This window comes from Alosa alosa, chromosome 23, assembly GCF_017589495.1.
Source record: "Alosa alosa isolate M-15738 ecotype Scorff River chromosome 23, AALO_Geno_1.1, whole genome shotgun sequence".
NCBI classification, from domain to species: domain Eukaryota; kingdom Metazoa; phylum Chordata; class Actinopteri; order Clupeiformes; family Clupeidae; genus Alosa; species Alosa alosa.
In genome coordinates this window covers 22,016,927-22,039,736 of record NC_063211.1, presented here as the reverse complement: position 1 = coordinate 22,039,736, position 22,810 = coordinate 22,016,927, and the positions used below count along the sequence as shown (strand labels likewise).

Here is a 22,810-nt window from a genome sequence, read left to right as displayed (position 1 = left end):
TGACATTCATGAACAATCGTCGACACATGAAGCAGTTTTAATTATTAGCTGCCTAGGCTACAGAATAATTATCCTTTGGCTTGCATCAGAGATATATATATATATATATATATATATATATATATATATATATATATATCACTGAACAGCCTACCAAATGTGCATGACCCTTTATCAGCAGTAGACATATGTCTTTCATCAAAGATTATAACTAAAAATGCCAATATCAAGGTGATAAATATTGTAGCCTTAATACTTTGTATGGGAAGGCCAAACCTCGCGAACACGCTAAGAATGTAATTCCTTTCCTATACCGTCTGCTGCACGTTACACCACCACGAAAAGTAAGTGGCCTTAGAGTAGCACGATTCCTAGAACCACACGCATGTGAAGTTAAAACATGTTTAATCGTTATAATCTCCATACATTCTTTGGAGGTAGTGAATGTGTAAATCCATGCTTGGTGCACTGTCGGAAAAAAACATTTCTATAGGCCTACTTCTATTTTTAAAGTTGTAGGCTACAGGTGACGAGAGCACAGGTTGACGGAACCATCTTTTTGGACTCGTTTTCCGACTGATTGTTTCAGCTTAATTTAGCTTGAAAGTTAACCTGCTACGGAGCAGGTTAGTTCTGTGGCATAAATTCCCATGGTTACCAAGCTGGGATTCACGTTAACCTCATTAATGGAACGGAATTCTCAATAAAATTAGCGAGACTTATCGAAATAAGCCAGGTTTGGCCTTTAGCGAGGTTGATGGAATACCCCCCAGGCATTCCCCAGATGTCAACAGCCTGTAAGTGTCTGGGGACCTTCAGTGGCTGACATTTCCCTCCACCTCAAACTCAACAGGTCAACAGTTTCTTAACTGGCTTAGAACAGGTTTGTAACAGGTTTTTAAAAGACATAGCTGGGTGGACGTACATCTTTGACACCGGCCTCAACGTCGGGGTTGGAGGCCTCGGTGGTAGTGGAGGAGCTGTCGTCGTTGTCCACCAGCTTCAGCTCCTCCTCTGCCTGAGGCTTGCTCTTGGTCCTCTTCTCCTTCTCCTCACGCTTCTTCTGGGCCTTCGACTTCTTCTGTTGCTGCTGCTGCTGCTGGGCTTTCCCCTTAGGCTGCGAGGCTGAGGAAACAGAGGGTTGGCACGGCTGGAGTGAGTACTCTGGAGTACATCAAATGTTCAAACTTAAAGCTATGAACCCAATGGCTCCTTTGGGCTTGAATTCAAGATTCAGAGGTCAAACAAGAAATATACAACTACAGGCCTACTGAAAAAGCATGACCTATCAAAAAAACCTTAATTAAAAAATAACTAAAATAATTGATAAAATGTACGGTCACAGATACGTAGCCACAGTCGTGAGCCTACCTTTGCTGTGTGTGGCCTGTGCTAATGACGTGGCCTGCTCCTGGAACACCTCTGTGGTGACTGGGGACTCGGGTCGGTCCAGGTCTCGGTCCATCGTCTCCACTAAGCTGCTGTAGTCAGAGTCGTCCGAGCAGCGGCGCTGGCTGCCCTCCTGGTGCGCTTGGCTCTGACTCTGGTTCTGGTTCTGTTGGGACTGATTCTGGGCTCTGGAGCCGCGGCCTCCCTTGCGGTTGATTGGCAGGGCCGTGGGGCTGTGTGTGCTGGGGATGGTCTGCATAGCTGCTCTGCTTGGGCCCCCTTTGGAGAGCCGATCCAGGTGGCCGTTGCTGTTGTTGTGGTGGGACGGGGCCGTGTTTTGTCTCCCACCTGGCCTGTTGCTGTACGCACCTCCCCGTGAGGAGTGGTTACTGTCGCTGCTGTTATCACTTGTGCTGTTGAGAACAGATTTAGAACAGATTTAAATAACCAATTACAACTATAAAACCAATTTAGATAACCAATTACAACTATAAAACTACTACTATCATAACTACATTTTTCCACCATTGCTTCAGTTTAATATGTTTAACAGAAACTAGCTTGAAGCTCTGACACACCATGTTAATAGGGATACAGGTGAGAGCGGGTCACTATTTCAAAAGAAAAAACATTTAATCTTTTGTGAAACACCCCGCCTCTGGAGGCTGATATGGCAGAGGCTTTCAGCATGTCTCAAATTCACTACAGATGTTGAGAGCACAAGGAAAAAAAATAATGATTCTAGATTTTTTTTTTTTTTAATTACGTAATCCAGATCCAAAAAAAAAAATGTAAAAAAATTCCCAGACCCAACTTACTTTGAATCGTTATGAATTCGCACTATTTCCCTGAGGTCAAAAGGTCGCCCCGTTTCCATGGTGGAGTTGGATCCCTCGAAGGACAGGCGTCTCTTAAACGGCTCCCAGATCCCCAACGCTTCAAGGTAAGCTGTGACCAGCACCAGCAGAAACATGGAGCTGCAGAGAACACACACAACAGCAATATAGTTTAAACATTTTATCTGAACAGATGCCATTACAGATTTTCTGAACTGGTTCCAACATGGACGATGCACACACATGTGATGGATATCAAAGGTGAAGTAAGCAATTCTGGCAAAGGTTATTGATATTTGAGCACGATTTGTTTCTGGTGAAAGTTAGTGGATATTTGAGCTCGTCCATGTTTCTGAAGCAATGTTAAAATTGCCTGGAATTATGTATGACTTGGCCTGAGCCACACTGATTCACCCTGACCTTGTGCAGTTTATCAGTTCATTGAGCTCTAATAGCGGCAAAGCATGTCAGACTTGATGAAGATCCTTGTAACTCATTGGGAGATATGGCATAAACACTGAGTTGCAACGGGCGTAACTATGCATGCATGCATATACGGACAACCACTGCGGGCAGAGGGATTGGTTGCCATTGGAGACGATGCACACTGATGGACACTGAAAGGAGCCTGACATTCTGCTACATCTCCAACACTGACTAGGATACAAGGATACAAGGAAGTTTATTGTCACATGCATATAGTTACTGGAAGTAAGAAATGCAGTGAAATTATGTCTGGTGTCAGCCTATTTGTGCATTAATGGGGGGTAAAAGTGCAGTAGAAGAGGGGTTTAGTAGATTAAGTGGCAAGGGGCTGCATAAAAAGGTGGGGGAGGATTGGGATTGGGTGGGGGCACCAACAAGGAGCACCCAAGAGCAACAGGGCAAGGAAAACTCCCTACCAAGGAAGAAACCTTGGGCAGATCCACGGCTCAAGGGGCTAACCCAAATGCCAGGGTCTTGTGTGTGTGTTGGGGATGACAGGGAGATGGGATAGTGTGCTGTGTATGTGGGGAGAGGGCAGTGTGCAATATGTGTGTTGGAGAAGCTTCCTCATGAGACAAATGTGTTGTGTATTGGGGGGCAGTGTGCTGTAAGTATGTTGGGGATGTGTGTTGGAGAAGCTTCCCTGATGAAATAATGTGCTGTGTATGTAGGGGGGGCAGGGACTGCTTCATTGCAAGCAGAGTACTGCATGTAATGTATGTGAGTGATGACAGTGAAGATGTGTGTGGGTGGAGGGGAGTGGAGCAGTGACTGTGTGTGTGTGTGTGTGTGTGTAGGGTGGGTAGGTGGGGCAGTGTGCTGTAAGTATGTAGAGGATGTGTGTTGGAGAAGATCCTGGAAGACAATGTGCTGTGTATGTGGGGGGCAGTGTGCAGCAAGTATGTAGAGGAGGCTTACTGTAGCAAGCAGTGTCAGGCCGTATGTATGTGGAGGTGGATGACAGTGATGATGTAAGTGTGTGTGTGTTGGGGGGTCAGGGACTTACTATGCAAACAGGGGAGTAATTGTATGTAATGTATGTGAGTGGATGACAGTGAAGATGTGTGTGTGGGGGGTGGAGCAGTGACTGTGTGTGTGGTGTGTGTGTGTGGTGGGTGGGTGGGGGCAGTGTGCTGTAAGTATGTGGAGGATGTGTGTGTTGGAGAGATCCTGAAGACAATGTGTGTGTATGTGGGGGCAGGGTGTGCAGCAAGTATGTGGGGGCACTGTGCAAGCAGTGTCGCTAGTATGTATGTGATGTAAGTGTGTGTGTTGGGGGTGCTGAAGATAGGGAGCAGTGACTGTGTGTAGTGTGTGTGTGTGTGGGTAGGTGGGGCAATGGTGCTGTAAGTATGTAGAGGATGTGTGTTGGAGAAGATCCTGAAGACAATGTGCTGTGTATGTGGGGGCAGTGTGCAAAGTATGTAGAGGAGTGCTGTATGTATGTGAAGTGATGACAGTGATGATGTAAGTGTGTGTGTGTTGGGGATGGGGGTGGGGTGTGGGGGGGCAGAAAGGCTAGGCAATCAAGGACATGGGTAGATGGAGTAGACTGAGACTACGCGTGTACTCAGTGAGCCCGACTGTTTCTAATCACTGTTGGACCACAACAAGACCAGATTCATATGGATCCCTACGCCAGTGATGCGAAGCTGTGGACATTGGGGGCAGGCACTGGGTCATGACAATTCTGTTATGTGGTTCCCTTGGTTGACCGCATTGGCCGAGAGCTGAAAACATACTAATCTGATATTTTATGCAAATTTAATTTTATCCCTGCAAGTTCTGATGCTGACTGTGCTGTGACCTCATTAAACATACTGGATCAGGATTTAAACACAGTGATTGATGACACCAAGTTTGACCAAAAGCTTTGACTGCATTTTTTACCTCATTGTGAAGGACATGATGTCGGCGTGATGTTATGCAACTTTAAATGTCCTAATGCATTGCATGTTTAAGTTCAAGATGCTAAAAGTTACTATCGGTAAAGATGTTTGATTTTACAGCTGACTACAGACTATAGGCCGTATTCTCCTATTCATGTGCAAGTCTTTTTTTTGTGTAGTTTCAGGCGAATACTGCATTATGCCATGTACACACAAACACACACACACACACACACGCCCTTGGCACCTCATGATGATGGAGATGATGACATAGAGCTCCAGCTCCCAGGAGGGCCGGGGCAGGGCCTCAGCGCACGACGCCAGCAGGTGGTAGGGCAGTGAGGCGTTCAGCACGAAGGCAAACGACGAGCCGCCCGCTGACACCAGCCGCAGCTCGCGAATAATACGCGACGCTGTGAAGTCTGGCGTGAACCTGAAAGACACACACAGTCAATAACCCTTATACATAAAATCTAATTTTGTGTGAACGCTACAGTGGTTCTACATTTATCTACTGGTATGTCTACACTGCCAGTTCTGTTTTTTGATGATTACATTTCTCTTTGCTTTTTGCTTGGTTGCACACTGCACACAAGGCACTACATAAAAAGATTTAATTTGATACACTATATAAATCTGACTAATAACAAGTAGAGATGTCTGCACAAAGCCACTCACATTATAACAATGTCTTTGGACACGTTTGGATTGAGCACAAACTCTTGACAGTTGACGACTTTGAAGCCGTAGCCTTCGCAGGCGTAGCCGTTGATCTCCATGGCTTTGATGTGCAGGGGCAGCCGGCCTGTGTTCTCAACTTTAAAGGATCTTCTTAGGCTGAAGTTGGGCTCTTTCAGCTTCACTTCTGACAAAGGCCACAAAGGGGGGAAAAGAAAGAAAAGAAAACCAGACAATATTCATGACTGAAAATACAGGAAACAAACCATCAGTGTCAACATTTTACTAAACACACTTTATCACAGCGAATTGTGGATTTCCAAGCAATGCAAAACACTCACATTACATTGCTCAATGCTGTGTGCATTTTACATTTCCAGCATATAGCATAACATTATATATATATATATATATATATATATACACACATACATACATACATACATACATACATACATACATAATATAAACATATGGCACAATGCACCCATCAGAAGTCCTTTCCCCCTGGCGAGTGTCCGAGTGGCCGTCTCTGGTGCCCTGGTGGCCACACCACTGGGTGGCCCGACCTCACTGCTGACCCACAGGACCCTCAGCTCATACTCACTCTCTGAGCAGTCCCTCAGGAGTGCCTCGGTCAGTTTGAAGCGTAGGGAGCTGCCTGGTCCAGGGGGCTTGCCCGCCATCTTCAGGCTCTCGTAGGTGCCCTGGCCATGCACCAGCAAGAAGTCCACCACCGTCAAGTTGTTCCTGGAAGAAAAACGCACACACAATGAAAATGGAGGTTGGTCACAAGGTGCACGTGTGAAGAAAAGCTTTATAATATCCCTGGTTGTAGACACGTTCTCCAGAGCCAGGAACTGGCACCACTCCAACATACAAACAGGGAGAAATGCACACAACACCACAATACACAAATAAATAAATACATTATTAATCATTATCAATTAGAGAACAGAAAAAAATAAAATAAATTAAGATGCATAAAAAGCATCTAAATGGTGACTGATTATTATTAACATTTATTACAAATGATGTTATTACAATTAAAAACGAATAGCTTTTGTAAGTTTGCAAGGGTGCCCATAAGCATATTTCAAAGTAATATTGTTTCAGCAACAATAAATTGTATACTTTTTCCGTGATGAAAAGGAGTCCCAGACTTCTTAGCCCATGGCTTAACAGAGTCAGAAAGGCCAGAGAGAAGTTTACAACCCAGCTAGCATTTACATCAGTGCCCATAACCACATTTCACCCTGAAAGCGCCTTCCGTGCGTCAGCCATTGGAGTCAGATTCACTGGAAGATGAAATGATTAGGGTGTGGGGTCCTGTGCTGAGCCAAACCATAAACAAGTCTGTGAGTTTCGCAGCTGTGTAAACTAGAGGTCTGCAGAGGGTCATGACTCATGATATTTATTTTATTTATTCATTATTTGTTTTTAATGCATTTCCAAGAAAGCCTGGAATTACTTTGGTCGGGTCAATTTCTGTGAAATCTTGATGGATCTCGATAATAACTAACCACTGATATATCTAATATATTTCACGTATGATCTGCAGAAGAAATACGAGCTCATCTCAAAATCTAAAAGGTCATCTCTTATTGGCCCTGCCAGGGCAGGCTAAGTCATAAAAAGGGAGTCTTCTTGACTGCGGTCCAGCAGACCCTCCTGACCTCTGCATGCATTTACTCTAGTGATGGCTTTGCTCACATGGGCAGACAGGACAGCTTTATTAGATAAGGCACTAATCCACTGCTGCAACTGCGCCGTGACCACTCTCCACATGTACCCTAGGCACAGCAAAAGCACTCTGGGACGAGTGGAGAGGGGGGGCCCACAGGCCATAGGCTACAGCTTCTCTGGGAGTTTTCTGCTCGTTTATGAGTGGGATAAACGCCTTGGCCTGGAGAAAATTACAAATGGATGAAACAAACTCGCTTCTGTGGACCCCCAAAAATAAATTCACGTTCAGCCAATTATCTCAGACTAAAATATCCCTGAGGCATTGCCAAGCCACAGGGCATGAAGGAAACAAACATTTCCCCAACCCTCCAGGCCAAACCCATGATTAGTTTGCAAATCTAAGCATAAAATGTACCACTGGTTTTAAATGAAGTTTGTGCCAGTGTTTGTTTGCTATTTTGAATCTACTGTAAAAGCAAAAAATAGTGTGCCATATTTAAAGGTGGTATATGGAGCAATTTTAATTTAAAACGTTTAAAAATGACCAAGAGACATCAGCCAAGTGGGAAGAAACAACCGATACAAAGTCACAAACACAAAAATGCCTATGTTGCGTTGCCCAGGTAACGTTAGATTGCAAACCAGCATGTTAGCAAACCAGCTAGTGTCGACCCGGCTCTCTTGTAATATATATAGTTTTAAACCACATGCGGTACTATATCCAATAGACTGGAAATCAATGGAAGAGTGCCGTGCTGTGTACCTGATGAGGAGTAAGGAGGTCAGTGTGTGGTTACTGATGGGGCTGAATTTCACCGAGAAGCTTTTGGCTTCTCCTGGGAGGAGGTGCAGGTTGTAAACAAACGGCCGAGTTTGCCCCTCTGTGAAGCCGCTGCTGGTTCTCGTCAGAGAGCTCTGAAAAGCACAAATCACAGAAATCACTTGTACTCCTCGGAAATTAACACCCAAGAGGGAGTTTTCTTTAAGAAAGTCTCAGGCTCTGAAGGATTTTCTGCCATCTGATAAACAAAACACACACATAAAAATAAATAAATAAACAAACAGGCTCTCTATCCCAATACCGTACATGGATTTGCGTGGGATCTACATTTACAAACAGCAACCTGCAAATGGCAGTGCTGCAAAGTGAATAGAAAGTACAGTGCTGTACAGTGGAGAGAAAGGGGAAAAAAAAATGCTGGCATGTCTTCAGGCAAACACATGCCAGCATTCCAAGACGCATACCATGCTACCACTTTCGAGTTTCAGGAGAAAACACGCCTCTACTTTTGAGTTTGAGACAAAAAAGGAAGAAAGGGAGCGGGACTTCTGGGGAAATGAGATACTATTTCAGACCCATGCCTGTGTGGGCCTCATGCAGTATTCAAATGGCTTTTCAAGGAAATGAAAACGGAGACAAAGTGAGGTCCCTGGTAGCATATTCACTGATGCATGCTCACACACACACACACACACACACACACTTGACTTTTGCCTTTTTATCTGATTGGCAACGACTCCCGCACAATAGCCAAGTCAGCCGAGAAGCAGGACGCTACGGATCATTATGAATGTGAAGCCACCAATAATAATAAAAATGGGAAAATGAGATTACAGTTGTGATGTTTTTTTTATTATTATATTAAAAATGTTTTAAATGTCACACACAGAACATGTGGTGCAGTGGGTGGCTAAAAATAAAGGATTGTGGTATTTTCTATTCAAATCAATTTAACTTCTACATCTCCAAATCTACATAGATTAAACCATTTAATGGGAAAAAGACCTGATGCAAAAAAAGGGAGAAAACAAATGACACATTTCCTAAACCATGAGCAATGAATAAGAGGCCAAGCTCACTAAAAACACTGCATCTCCACTGAAACATGGAGGAAATAATAGAACACGTTACTCACCTGATTCCTGTGGATTTGGAACTCTAAAGTGGTTGTATCAATGGGGAGATTTTTGACTGGGAGCCTGCAGATGAAGATAGAGAAAACACACACACACACAATCAAACACTACTACTAAACTTCAAAATGGCATTACACTGTACAGTTATCAGAAAGAATATATCACGGCAGGGCTCTACACTAACATTTTTTTCCAGGAGCACTTGTGCGCCCAAGTTAAAAAATGTAGGAGCACAGACAAAAATCTGGGGGCACAGTCAGTTCTGTACTTAACTTACACATAATGTAACTTTACACTGCAGCTAACAGTTAAACATGCCAATGCACCAATTACGAAGATTACGAATGACTGACAACATTTACAGGAAACAAGATTTTAAAGAACATCAGTGCCTACTTTATTTTCAGTCCGTCCTATTTTTCTACATTTTGTTAATGTAAAATAATATAATACATTGCCATATTTGCATATAGCCTGTATGAAGTACGCTATCCTGCCAAATGTAGGTCCTTAGGCCAATTTATTTATTTGTGAATCCACCTATAGCTAATCCAAATATGCCCATGGTGACCTATCTGACTGCATACTGCCCAATACTAGCCTACTACTAAAACCGTGAACTTTCTCTTCAACAAAACCCAACATAGTCTAATCAATGATATTTATATTTATTTGAAATATCTGCACTGATGGAGGCAGTAGGCAGATGGTAGGCCTATGCTTACTTTCGTTTTGCACTTCAGCTTGTATTCGATTGTAAAACAAACAAGCATGCATGGAAGCCTGGAGTTGTCTGTAGCGTTCTACTTTTGAATAAAGCGGAGAGTATTACGGGAGGCTACTTTTGTGCCTGTTAAGCTACAGCTATATTTTGCATATTGCAGCCAATGTCAACTGGGCTAAAAGGCATGTTACCTTTTCCTTCCCTCACTGCATTCTTAGAATCTCATCCTGTTCCTCATATATCCAATGAATTCGGTGGATTGAAGAAATTAGTTCTACTTTGCATCTTGGCTGGCTAGTCTAACTTTCCGCTTTTTCAACGCACCCTTAAATTTGATAGAAGCAACTAGCGAGTTTTATGCTATATTGGCGACGTGATTTTATGGTTCGCACCAGTAATGTTTCGCGATGTTGAGTACTCGAAAATGTAGACCAACATTGACTTGGCTAGAAGTCATTCGCACCAGTGCGCCTAAATATTTTTTTGCACTCGCACGCAATTATTTTTACTCGCATGTGCGAGTGAAATGGGCGCACTGTAGAGCCCTGCACGGTGTTGATAAACATATTATCATACATCATATCTGTACTCAAAGACTTTACCTCTCTAAGAGTTTTTCAGCGAACGCTGCAGGGTTGGGGTAGAGGGCCAGGGGGACGATCTGAACGTAGACGGGGACATCAGCTGGGTTTTCAAGTAAAACTTCCACTTCCTGCAAACATCACAAGAACAGCGTAAGGATTTCTTGAAAAGGGTGAAGGCAGTGTAGCTCACTCAGCTCATTTAAAGCTCACTCTCGGACAACTCATCTGGAGATGTCTAGGAAATGTTCACAAAAAACTTTATGCCTACACTTCCGTCTAACCATGGTAAGTAAGTGTCAAAAATAGGTTGCAGGGGGTATGTAGACTAAAAGGCTGGGCTAGGCCTTTTAGACTAAAAAGCTAAGCTGCTGACGGACACACTAGCATTGTGAGTGAGATGTGGAGATGCTTACGGAGGAGCTGTTGGTGTTGGTGAGAGGAAAGACGATCTGCCATGACGACTGGACCAGGGAGGGCCACATCACGCGGGCACTGACCCGAGCCTGCACGTTTTTCTGCAGGTCAGTGTTCACCTCAAAGACGCCTTCCACCCTTCAAATTGTGCAGATGGTTAAAATGATTGCTTGATGACAACAAGAACAACAATGCCAAATATTAGGTTTGTGTTACTTAGTGGTTGCTTTTATCCAAAGTGAACCCCCCCCAAAAAAAAAAAATAATTTACTGCAAGAAATAGTCATCATAATAATATGCATTCTTCGGCCAACTCTTAAATTATTGATAATGAGGGTGATGATGAGCGTACCCTTTCCCTAATAAATGGCAGTGGTACAGCCATGGGCTACTCACTCGTGTCTGGAGCTGTCCCTGATCTCCTCCCAGGTCTTGAGCAGCATCTGGTGCAGGTCTGCATCCCCATCAAACAGGTCCTCCTGCATCACAGGCCCGTGGGGCTTTGGCTCATCTGAGGGGAAGACATAGGGGACGCATAGGGGACACAGGCATGCTCCTTCATTTACAGTAGAATAAAACCAAAACATACAAGAACTGCTCAGACAGATTACTGCTTGGACCCCAATAATTTCACTTGTTCAACTTCAATAAATAGGGCCAAGAACCAGAGTTGCAGGCAACAAAGCTCTATTGTTTCTGCAAACAAATGTTAGTGCATTGTTGCATGATGAAATGTCACACAACAAGGTGACGGACTAATTAGCAGATGCTGGCTTTATTGTAAACTTTTAATTTCTATAATTTTAAGGCAGAGGGAAATAAGTTGAGTCAGGTATGAAATAAGTTTAGTTGGGTACACTAGTTGGATTAGGATCATCCAAGTAGGTGTGCCATGGCATTACCAGAGGTGCCAAAATAAAATGGGGGACTTTTCAAATCATATACACTACTCACAAGAAGTCAGGGATATTTGGCTTTCGGGTAAAATTTCAGGATGAACCTAAAATCCACTATAACCTTTACGGGTGAACTTAATGTGACCACCTCTAAATTTTGAATGCACATGTCCAGCAGTTTAGTGTTTCGGTACTTTTTGTACTGAAATATTAAATTTCACCCGAAAGCCAGATATCCCTAACTTTTTGTGAGTAGTGTATGATATGATATGTACTTACATTTTCTCAGAAAAGGCAGTCCTACATAACAGTGGTTGCCACACTGTAAACTGGCATCGAAATAAATATTTGCGACCTGCAAAAAACAACAAAGCAACATCTCACCAAATAATAAAGACCCAATTCAGACTGTGTGTCCATGTTTGTTGTGTGTGTGTACTGTACAGCATTGCTGAGGGGTGTTTTTCACAGTGATGTTTTCAAGGGGATCACGTTACTACACGAGTCCTCAGGCACAAGTCCTTGTAGATGCCAACTACTGCCAACACTCCTCTGTGTGTGTCTGTATTGAGGAGGTGACTTTCAAGGTAGTTGAAGGCTTAAAGCAAGGAAAGTTTCTGTGCCAGAAAATGGTCAAGGTCATTGTCAGCCGTTTTATATTAAGCAGCCCATCCCACACCTCAACTGCAGCGCAGTGCCTGAGATCTTTTTTTTTATGTTTTAGGCTTTCATGTTTTGTGTTATGTTTTATGTTGATCACTTCATGAGCACATCACTTTCTGATACAAAAACTACCTCGGCTGTCAGTGACGGGTATGATCATCATCATCAACCGTTTTTTATTCAGGGAGAAATTGACTGAGCATCAAGCTCTTTTACAGCAATGCCCCGAGTTACAAAACATACAACAACAATAATCAAAATAACAAAACAAGAACAATAAATAGGTACAAAAGGCAAATAATAAATAGTAAGAAAAGAAGTGAAATATGTATATATGTATAAATAATAATAATAATAATAATAATAATAATAATAATAATAATAATAATAATAATAATAATAAAGGTAAAAATATTAGTGAAAGCAAGAACATTGTCAACAGCCACATCATCAATCATACCCTTGAGTTGGTCTAGTGACACAAACCTATCTAATTTTAACAATTCTTGCAATTTGTTCCATTTATTAGATGAAAAAAATTCCAAAGCTAATTTACCAAATTCAGATTTAATTTGAGGAGTTTAAAGAGATATAAATCCCTGGTGTGAGAAGTTGGCTGTACCTTGGACCTGCGTTTGGGTTCAAGCTCATCTTTGCTGTTCTTGAGGCGCTTGTAGTAGAAGCGTGGGTCTTCTGTCAGCGACATGATGTGCTGCACCTTCACCTTCTGGGAGAATGAGCTGCTGATGCTCAAGCACTGGTGCACCACTTTACCCTGCGTGTGGCACAACATTACTGTTACATACACTACCAGACACACACACACACTTTACCCTGCGTGTGGCACAACATGACTGTTACATACACTACCAGACACACACACACACACACACTGCCACACACACCTTACCCTGCGTGTGGCACAACATGACTGTTACATACACTACCAGACAACAGACACACAGACACACACACACTTTACTCCCTACTGAATACGTTTTACCATATTTTAGTAATGGTAATGCGATAAGACAACAATTTTGTTCACATCATCTGATTACTTCAGTTCATGCATGTTAAGCTCAAACATGCTTTTAATAGGCATCAAGGTACAAACATGTTTTCAGTAGGTACACTATGCTACTGTATGTTACGCTGTATGGAGATGAGGTAGGTTAGAATCTTACTGGGAAAGATGGTGGAAAGATGATGTGTTTCGGGAAACTGGTCAGGCTGCCCACTGCAACCACAGCCTTCACCGGAATGGTCAATATCTGAAAAAAGGATACACAAACACATCTAGGCATGAAAACACATCCATAAATCTGCATTGAGGAACTCTTCAATAGTCTTAGTGGACTTTAATGGTACGGCAATATAACATTCAACGTAAGCCGATATGATCAAGCAGCAATAAATCAATCAGTACCGTGCTTATTGGCTAATCAACACAAATACAGTGCTGGCCAAAAGTATTGGCACCCATGCTAAAGTTGACTGAAAAGAGGAATATAAAATCATCTTTTGGAAATTGATCTTAATGCCTTAAGTGAAAAATGAGGAAATATCTAACCTTTAAGGACACCAATTTTCTTAGTGAATGAATAATGTATCATAAATAAATAAATGTTCTTCCTTAAAATACAGGGGTCATAAGTATTGGCACCCCTATGGTAAATTCCCATCGAGACAGGCAGATTTTTGCTCATTGAGCTCAATGCAAATCAAACCAGCTAATAGGCTAACTGAAATAACACCCATGCCAATCTCTAGGTATGGTGAAGGGTATGTGATGATGTGGGGCTATTTTAATTCCAAAGGCCAAGGTAACTTTATCAGGATGCACAGTATTCTGGATCCATGAAATATCTGGCCTTTAAAAATAAAAATCTGCCTGTCTCTATGGGAATTTAACATAGGGGTGCCAATACTTATGACCCCTGTATTTTAAGGAAGAACATTTATTTATTTATGATACATTATTCATTCACTAAGAAAATTGGTGTCTTTAAAGGTTAGATATTTCCTCATTTTTCACTTAAGGCATTAAGACCAATTTCCAAAAGATGATTTTATATTCCTCTTTTCAGTCAACTTTACTTTTGGCCAGCACTGTAAGTGATGTACATACTGTAGAGGCAACAGCAATAGGTCTGATTCAGTGCACAAGACACTGTTCAAAGTCCATGAGGTTGGACCAGAGTTACTATGCAGTCAAGAGAAAACCTGAAAACATGGTCTCCCAATAACAGTTGCAGTGTAAACAGAGTAAAGAGTTATGACTAGCGGACACGGCCAAGCGTAGAGGCTCACCTCGTAATCTGTCGTGATGTGCACCGCCCCGTCGTACACGCCCTCCAGGTCCTTAGCAACCAACGTTACCCTGAAAGCTGCATAATAACCAGAGGCCAGGATGACCTGGAGAGAGGGAACACACACACACACACACACACACACACACACACACATTTTCATACCGTTTTCCCTATGACTCAAATGAGCTATGTGTTTATACTATAACAAACAATGGTGCCTTCACAGGGATGCCATATCCCCACTCATATCACTGACGCCGCTGTACGAATGCTAAGAGGCCCTGGGCAGATAACTGCTGAAGGGAATATTTATTTAGCCTTTTAAAAGGTGAAACAGTTAGCCAGTAACGGTCATGGATATGACCTCATATAGACAAGAGGGAAAAATGATCTTCAATAATAAATGTCTAGGTGTTTGAATGGCTTTGCATCAGTCTCTCTGTTTTGAGTGTTTGAACTGAGAAGAGAGAACATGATCATTGACAGGGATGATGATAATATATGGCAGTAATGCACTACTCTTCCCTAATGCACTAAAGCAATAGAAAAAAGAAAAAAAAGATGTCAGTATGTCGGAAGGAAAAAAAAACTACAACAAAATAATCCTCATTATGGCAAGTTACAGACATGCTGCGTATTTACCAATTCAATGGCGTTCACAAGAAACATCCTCCATATCAGTTAGAATCACTCAAAACAGAACAGGAAGCAACATCAGCTGATGCACCAAATAAAGATTGTTCCTCTTTTACCGTATCTGGACATCAAACAAGAACAAAGTATCATTGACTTGGTACTTTACACAAACATGTTGCCTCCAAATGACTCATTCTGCTTAACATCTTATGTATGTATGTATGTGTGTGTGTGTGTGTGTGTATGTATGTATGTATGTATGTGCATTAGTCAATGACACAGTAGAGGATTAAAGCATTCATCATCAAGCTTTAGCATGAAAGCACTCAGGCAGACCTCTTGGTGCCTTGATGTGCTAACCACACCAATGGCTCATTTAGCTGGTACAGAACTTTTTTTTCCAGAAAGGCAAAGGGCAGGCTTTATACAACATGACAAAAATAGAGAGGATACAGTTTAAAAACAGTGTAACACCTAGTCCAAACAGGATCCGAGAGAGCAACTGTCAATGTTATCCGTCTACGCAGAATCCGTTAAATATGCCCTTCTATTGAGTCATATCCCTCATTCAAAATAGCAGTGCAACGCAAGCGCCAGAAAGAAAATAGACACGGGGCGTCCGACAAAAGTTCTCTCAAAATGTCGCGTTGCATCGCACTGCTTGCGTCGCTTGCAGTCAGGACGCTCCAATTGAAAACAATGGAATTAAACGGATTGTATCGTTAACGTTCGCTCGCATTGCGTCCGGTTAGGACAAGGCGTAAGTCTGGACACAACATTGCGGTCGTGCCCGGCCTCTTGGGCTCCTGTCCCTCTGTGGTGGTGAGTTTACCGTTTTGTGTGTGGAGGCTGTGGCGTTGTGGAGGTCTTTGACCCGGGCCAGCGCGGTGGTTCTGTTGCCCCTCTCCGTCCTCAGCAGCTCCATGGACAGACTGTCCCCAGTCACCAGCCAAGGCCTAATCACCAGCTGAGGGCCAGAAGAAAATGGCCAGGTTCGAAAGGGATCAAGAGACACACGCCTACCCTTCATATATACTGTATCTTTCAATATTTAACATAATCCTCTTTTTAAGAAATGGCAGTTTCAATATATTTCAACAAATACAGCACAATACTGCCAAAGTCACACTTGTTTGTCCAGAATGCAGGTATAGGATGGCACCGGTGAAGTCTTGCTTTAGTGCACAAAATAGTGCTTAAAGATCTGACTCTCAGAAGCAGTTTGATATGGGGACAAGTGCAATCGGAGCAACAGAATAAATAAAATACATTAAGAATGGAAAAAAAAAAAAAGAGCTAATCAGTATTGGATTCAGTATTTTTGATAACCCCCACGTCCTATTTACTGTCCTATGCTGCTTTTCTCTACTGGAGCTAGAGAACAAAAGAGAGGTCATAATCAGGATAATTGGTAACTAGACAGTGCCACAGAGCTCCACCTCCTATTCGGTATTGTTAGGTAACTGTGGTATTATTAACCCAGAACTGTCATCTACTGTTTATTTTTATTTAATCCTCAGGTAACCATGTGAATCCACTACAATGGCTAGACACCTAACCCAAAGAGCTGCCCTCACAGCGATCAAGGTCAAGGCAAATGTGTGGCACACTAGTCAAAGGGGGGCCATCTTTAGAGCCGCCGTCATGCGTGTCCTGTTAAATATTTGTTGAAGCAATCTGTATATCTTGAGCCTGCAAGTTCAGGGAGGATGATGTTTACCCAACAGAAGGTACACATGATAAAAAAAAGAATGACTTCGGCAAATGGAATGTAAGCCATCTGCTTTTTACAAAGAGATGGCATGGTTTAGAAATCAGCTGGATTTCTAGGTCATTTTACAATAGTAAACCACCAGACCCATGAAAATAAATAACACACGTGAGGAGATCTAAATTACCAACCAATGAAACTAGAACACTGGGTCAAGAAGAGCCCCACCTGTCAACTTCTTTACTTGATGAGTAAAAGAAAAAAAATGAGAGAAAAAAAAGAGAGAGAGAGAGAGAGAGAGAGAGAGAGAGAGAGAGAGAGAGAGAGAGAGACACACACACATAGTAAATTTTGGATAGTGGACAACCGGGACCCAGACATGACAGGCAGATTTGCTGCCATCTGTATCTTTGAAAGTTATGGACATACTGGGCCCTTTGGTTTTGCAGTGAGATGGACATGTGACTTCCAGAAACAGGTCAAGTAAGTGAGTTTAAGACTCTATACACAGAGACAGAGAAGTGGTGTTCCAGACACAGAAGAAAGAATCAAATTCAAATGACGTGTAATATGGACAGACAAGCAGTGCATCAATCATGGTAGGCAGTTGGTGACATTACCTCTATGGGATTACTGTTGACCACCACAAACACAATGCTACTGCTGTCAGTGGCACTGAGGACACCAAAGTCCAGGAGGTGCTCCTCTAGGCTGGGGGGCAGAACCAGGGGCTGCGGGGACGAAGCAGAAAAAGATAAGCAAGGAGAAAGACGTTAAGAGACAGCAGATCAACTGACAAAGTGCTATTCATGTCTGAATCACTGAAGTGGTAGAGTTTTACATACACATTCCAGTGAATGAAGACATCTATTCAAGCAGCTATTTCAAACTCAGCAAGGAGGTGCCAGTGAAACCTAAACAATCTGAGAGATCATCTGTGCCCATGGTGTTTTGACTGCAGCTGAAAGCATTAGTACACATGTCTTACCTCTCACATCAGCATTATTTAAAAAAAAAATTGGATTGGATTGGATTTTTTTTTTTGTATACACTTTATGTTTTAGAAATTGGACAGTGCCTTGAGTGCTTTTGGTGTATTGAAAAAAAAACAAGCCACATGAATAATTCCCTGCAGAAAGAGCTCAACAGCCCCAACCATCTCCCATTACAGACTAAATGCAGCGGTGCTGAATTACTATTGATTCTCACTCTGTTAAACCAGGTTTAAACCCCACTGACAAAAGGAGTCTTTTGGAGGACAGTGAGTGAGTGAACCAGTGAGTGAGTGACCCAGTGAGTGAGTGACCCAGTGAGCGAAAGAGTAAACAAACGGCACAGATCATGGGTGTGGTGTACCTCCAGGAAGCCGGTGTAGGCCCGCACAGGCAGGTGGAAGCGCGAGGCGTTGGTGACCAGCAGGATGTTGCTGTCAATGTGGATGGAGGGCCGCGAGGGGCGGAAGTGCAGCGAGAAGATGTAGCGGGCCTCGCGGGGCGGCACCAACACAGAGTCACTGAAGTTCTGCACCTACAGGAGAGGAAGAGGAAGGGAGGAGAGGAAGAGGAGGGGAGGAGAAAGAGGAGAGGAAGAGGAGGGATGAGAGGAAGAGGAAGGAGGAGAGGAAGAGGAGAGGAAGAGGAGGGAGGAGGGGAGGAAGAGGAGAGGAAGAGGAGGGATGAGAGGAAGAGGAAGGAGGAGAGGAAGAGGAGGGATGAGAGGAAGAGTAGGGGGGAGAGGAAGAGGAGGGATGAGAGGAAGAGGAGGGATGAGAGGAAGAGGAAGGATGAGAGGAAGGATGAGAGGAAGAGGAAGGAGGAGAGGAAGAGGAGGGGGGGTGAGGGAGGAAGAGGAGAGGAAGAGGAGGGATGAGAGGAAGAGGAGGGGGGTGAGGGAGGAAGGAGGTTAGATGCAGATGGAAAGAGAGGAACAGAGTGGGCAGAGAGAGGGCAGGAGGAGAGGAGAAAAGGAGGAAAGAGAGATATGGCAGGAGGAAAAATAAGAGCGGGGGGCAGAGGGATTATTTGGCAGACAGAGAGGAGGACACATGGAGGACAGAGAGGAGAAATGAGGTCAGGGAAGGGTGGTAGGGAGAGGAGGAGGAGGAGAGGTAGAGATTGGTTGTTGCTTGTTTGTACTTGCATTTATCAGTGACGGGCTAATCAGCCCAAGATTTGTTTAGAGGAAAATCACATGCCTGTAGGCTTGCGACACACACACACACACACACACACACACACACACACACACACACACACTTCAATAAACTGACCTCTGGAAACATGCACACACACTTCACAAGGCACACACACATACGTGGGTACACACAGACCACTCACTCACTCATACACTCACTCACTCTGAACATGGTTTTGGCCTCTTCCGGCAGTGAGACGTCATGGATGAGAATGGGGAAGTTGAAGGTGTTGGTGAGGACTATGGGCCGGTCCTGTGGGTCTGGGGGGCTGTCTCTGATGTGGAACAGGGTGACCGTGTGATCAAAGCCCAGATACCTGCCAGGCAAACACATAGAGGTGAGGGACTGGAGACATTTGTATATACAGAAAAGTCTACCACCTCAAGTCTGCAATCAACTCAACTCTTTTTAAGGGTTTTTTTGTATATATAATTTTAAAATAGCAAGACATTATCCAATCTCTGCCGTAATAACAACACTTAAATAGATATTTTAGCTCTATGAAACGATATTAGATATTAAAGAGAGTGTTCATACCCTTCTAAAACTTCAGCTTGATATGGAATTTCAAGTTTGGAGTAGCTTTTCTCTTTCGCTTTCACTGTTATTTTACCAGATGTCTGTGGTGGTCTTTTCACCTTTGACGCTGGGGGGAAGAAAAGAAAGGAAAAGCTAAACCAGCGGCATATCGCTTACCATCAGGAGCCCCACACAGTGCAAGTGTAAAGCTAAGAGTTCCGCAAGGCCACTGTTATGGCTTTTCTCGTCGTTAAAGATCACATTCCCGTGTGTATAGTGTTTTTTTGGCTTTGTAAGCTTTGTGTCGATCATTTGTTCTAAAGCAAAAAATAACAAAGTAGACACACATTATGTCTTCTGATGTACAGCAGAAAGCTTCGATGATGCACGATGAGCTGGCAACAATTTGACAAGCGTCTTCTGCTCACGGTTGACTTATATAACACTCTCTTGTCCTCACAGCAACCGTTTCATTTCACAGCAGCTGGACAAGCCAATGGATTCATGGATCTCATTTTTCAGAGTAATGATTGAACGGGGCCTCCCGTCATTACATAACACTTGCTGCGCTCAGCTATATTTGTGGCATGCGAGATATTGTGATCGAAAAGAAGGTCATGTTCCAGTGGGATTATATTTATTATTATAGGTAGGGATTAAAGGAAGGGATATAGAGGGATTAAAGGATCTTCGCTAGAAAGGTGGTAAGGTGAAAATCAGAACACAGAAGCACTAAAACACAACAGAGATGTTCCATGTGTGCAACATCACAGTAACAAAACACAAAAGCAGGTGTGTCATCTACTTGGGCTGCAGAATAATCTGCTCTAACTACCGCATGTTCTTTCACTATTCTTGAAGTTTGGATTAAAATCCCACAACACAACAAAACATCCACTTACTGTATAAACTGACTTGACAGGACTTACCATCAAAACTAATACTTGCAACTTTGGTGTATTTATTTTCACCAGCTTTAAGCGTGATTTGCTTGAATTCTATTGACACAGCATCATTTGATGGCGTTGGTCGTATACTCTGTGGAGTGGAGAACAGATGTTAGTGACAGCAGGCAGAGAAGCCTGCGCACTTCATGCAGGTGGACGGGGACAGTTGACAGTGCAATACTCACTGTGATTGGTACATCTTTCATTCCTGAATTTAGCAGATGCAAATTCAACTGCTTTGGTCGATCTGTTAAAAAAAAAAAAAGAATAAAAAAAAAATATATATATAGTTTGAGGCTTCTTAAAAGGCCCCGAGAGAAATTAAATTCAGTGTTGTGGTTGTTGAGATGGATTTAGGTGTGGCCTTACCTTGAGATCTTAGTGTACCAAAGTCTAACATTTCTATGGAGGAGTATATACCAGGTGCTGCAAACAAAGCAAACACATTTTTCAACTGTATAGTTCATGCAATGACAATGTCAAATGTAACGGCAAAGACCTCTTTGACATTTATGTTTAATATGTCATAAGTCTACTGTAACATATTCCGTAACATATTCCATAACTTATTATTTGAGTGGTGTTGGTCAGGTGCCTCCAAACACATAAAAGCTTACGAGTGATCCCAGGGACTTCCACCACTGTGCCCATGAACAAGGCACTCAAGCCTTAGTTGAGCCAGGGGGATTGTCCCTGTAGTTCACTAGAGAATGTGTGTCCCTGTAGTTCACTAGAGAAGGTGTGTCCCTATACAGTAGTTCACTAGAGAAGGTGTGTCCCTGTAGTTCACTAGAGGAAGGAATGCCCCTGTAGTTCACTAGAGGAAGGAATGCCCCTGTAGTTCACTGTAAGTCGCTCTGGATAAGAGCTTCAGCTAAATGATGAATAAGCGAATGTGCTACAATTTCAGCGTGGTCATTAGTACTTCCTGCTGTCATTTCAAAGAACTCCTTAAAATCATGTTACTACTAGATTACTCTAAATTCTGAAGACGCATTCCGAGAGCTGAACTGACCTGCAGTGACCTCGACCTCCATGGGGAGGATGATGAACTCGTCCTCGTTGGAGGCGTTGGTCTTGATGCGGATGAAGGCTGTGTGGTTGTCGGCATCTCGTGACGAGAAGCTTGCCCTCATCACCCCCTTCGTCTCAAAGGGAGGTATCTCCTGCAGACATGGGAAGCACATCATGAACACACACAGTCATTGGGGAGTGAGGGAGGTAAAGGCCACAGCATAGAGAATGGCACTGATCCGGTGTAGGTGACCAGGTTCGTACCCATAATTTTCTGTTCCCTCCCTGCTGCCCTGTGGGCAGCTCAAGGTGCAGGTCGCCCCCGCTGGAGTACATCTCCACAACCTGAGGAGGCGGGACAAGAGGAAACACTAGTGATCTACACAACCTCCAACCAATAAGAGAACCTTTAAGGCAATTATGCATGGGACAATGTTTTGAACAACGTTGCTGAGCAATGAGATGACAGGTTCCTGATGTTCTGATTGAATGATTGTGACAAGTTTCTACAGATTTAAGATCTCTAGATAAAAATGTGTTGTCTAATATTAGCAGGAAAGTGATGCAACAACATCAGTCACGCAACACTACTGTAAAAGTATCCGTGTGTATGGTCACCTTTAGTCACTGATATTAGGCGTCTGTGTCTGAACAAAACCTCATAGTAATCATACTCATTATTCATGTAGTTTGTGACTGATTTGTGGACGGGCGGCGCACTCACCTGCAGGGGCTCACTGTGTGGGTTGTGAATGTTTATGAGGGGAGAGAAACTACTGTTGACAGGCACCCTGGCCCCGATGAAGGGCCTGAGTCGGTATGGGTTGGGAATGCCCACACCAAACACCTTTCAAACACAACGCAAACAGGAAATGTTGTTACCATGCAGTAGGTGCAGATGTGTGATGATAAACATATTGTGGTCAGGAGTAGAGGAAGACATGGGCATATCAGTGTGATCTAAGTGGTGTACAGTACACACAACTTTTCCATGACTTGTTTATCAAGTTCTAGCAAACCATGACTTGTTTATCAAATTTTAGCAGGGTTGTGAGAAAGAAATGTGTCGATTTTTTTCTTGTGGGTTGTTGAGATGCCTACCTGGTATGTAAACACTCCATGGTGTGATGTGTTAATAAATAAAGTATTTTCTACGTTGCCTACTACTCGCGCTAGAAAGACCACATCAAATGATGTGTTTCCCCCTGGAGGGATGATCTGCAGAGGAGAGGAGACAAGGAGAGACAACGATTGAAACTTCAAATGTATGCCGTGAAAAGTTTAACAGCTCACCACAAAAATATGCATGTTC

At 43.1% G+C, this 22,810-nt stretch overlaps 1 protein-coding gene across 1 annotated transcript in view; it reads right to left on the bottom strand.

Annotated features, from left to right (window-relative positions):
- Nucleotides 1-22,810, bottom strand: part of LOC125288458 (transmembrane protein 131-like) — a 43,722-nt gene that overhangs the window by 9,076 nt on the left and 11,836 nt on the right. Inside the window, exons 6-32 of the mRNA XM_048234846.1 lie at nucleotides 22,600-22,716; nucleotides 22,223-22,345; nucleotides 21,763-21,843; nucleotides 21,500-21,650; nucleotides 20,854-20,910; nucleotides 20,670-20,731; nucleotides 20,467-20,575; nucleotides 19,556-19,664; nucleotides 19,181-19,334; nucleotides 18,181-18,351; nucleotides 17,445-17,555; nucleotides 15,946-16,080; nucleotides 14,476-14,580; nucleotides 13,350-13,436; nucleotides 12,785-12,937; nucleotides 11,779-11,854; nucleotides 11,000-11,114; nucleotides 10,603-10,741; nucleotides 10,208-10,317; nucleotides 8,881-8,944; nucleotides 7,728-7,879; nucleotides 5,886-6,028; nucleotides 5,279-5,465; nucleotides 4,848-5,033; nucleotides 2,208-2,366; nucleotides 1,372-1,802; nucleotides 926-1,125 (exon numbers count right to left, since the gene is read on the bottom strand). Coding sequence (XP_048090803.1) covers nucleotides 926-1,125; nucleotides 1,372-1,802; nucleotides 2,208-2,366; nucleotides 4,848-5,033; nucleotides 5,279-5,465; nucleotides 5,886-6,028; nucleotides 7,728-7,879; nucleotides 8,881-8,944; nucleotides 10,208-10,317; nucleotides 10,603-10,741; nucleotides 11,000-11,114; nucleotides 11,779-11,854; nucleotides 12,785-12,937; nucleotides 13,350-13,436; nucleotides 14,476-14,580; nucleotides 15,946-16,080; nucleotides 17,445-17,555; nucleotides 18,181-18,351; nucleotides 19,181-19,334; nucleotides 19,556-19,664; nucleotides 20,467-20,575; nucleotides 20,670-20,731; nucleotides 20,854-20,910; nucleotides 21,500-21,650; nucleotides 21,763-21,843; nucleotides 22,223-22,345; nucleotides 22,600-22,716 — 3,687 coding nt within the window. The remainder of the gene's footprint in view (nucleotides 1-925; nucleotides 1,126-1,371; nucleotides 1,803-2,207; nucleotides 2,367-4,847; nucleotides 5,034-5,278; nucleotides 5,466-5,885; nucleotides 6,029-7,727; nucleotides 7,880-8,880; nucleotides 8,945-10,207; nucleotides 10,318-10,602; nucleotides 10,742-10,999; nucleotides 11,115-11,778; nucleotides 11,855-12,784; nucleotides 12,938-13,349; nucleotides 13,437-14,475; nucleotides 14,581-15,945; nucleotides 16,081-17,444; nucleotides 17,556-18,180; nucleotides 18,352-19,180; nucleotides 19,335-19,555; nucleotides 19,665-20,466; nucleotides 20,576-20,669; nucleotides 20,732-20,853; nucleotides 20,911-21,499; nucleotides 21,651-21,762; nucleotides 21,844-22,222; nucleotides 22,346-22,599; nucleotides 22,717-22,810) is intronic.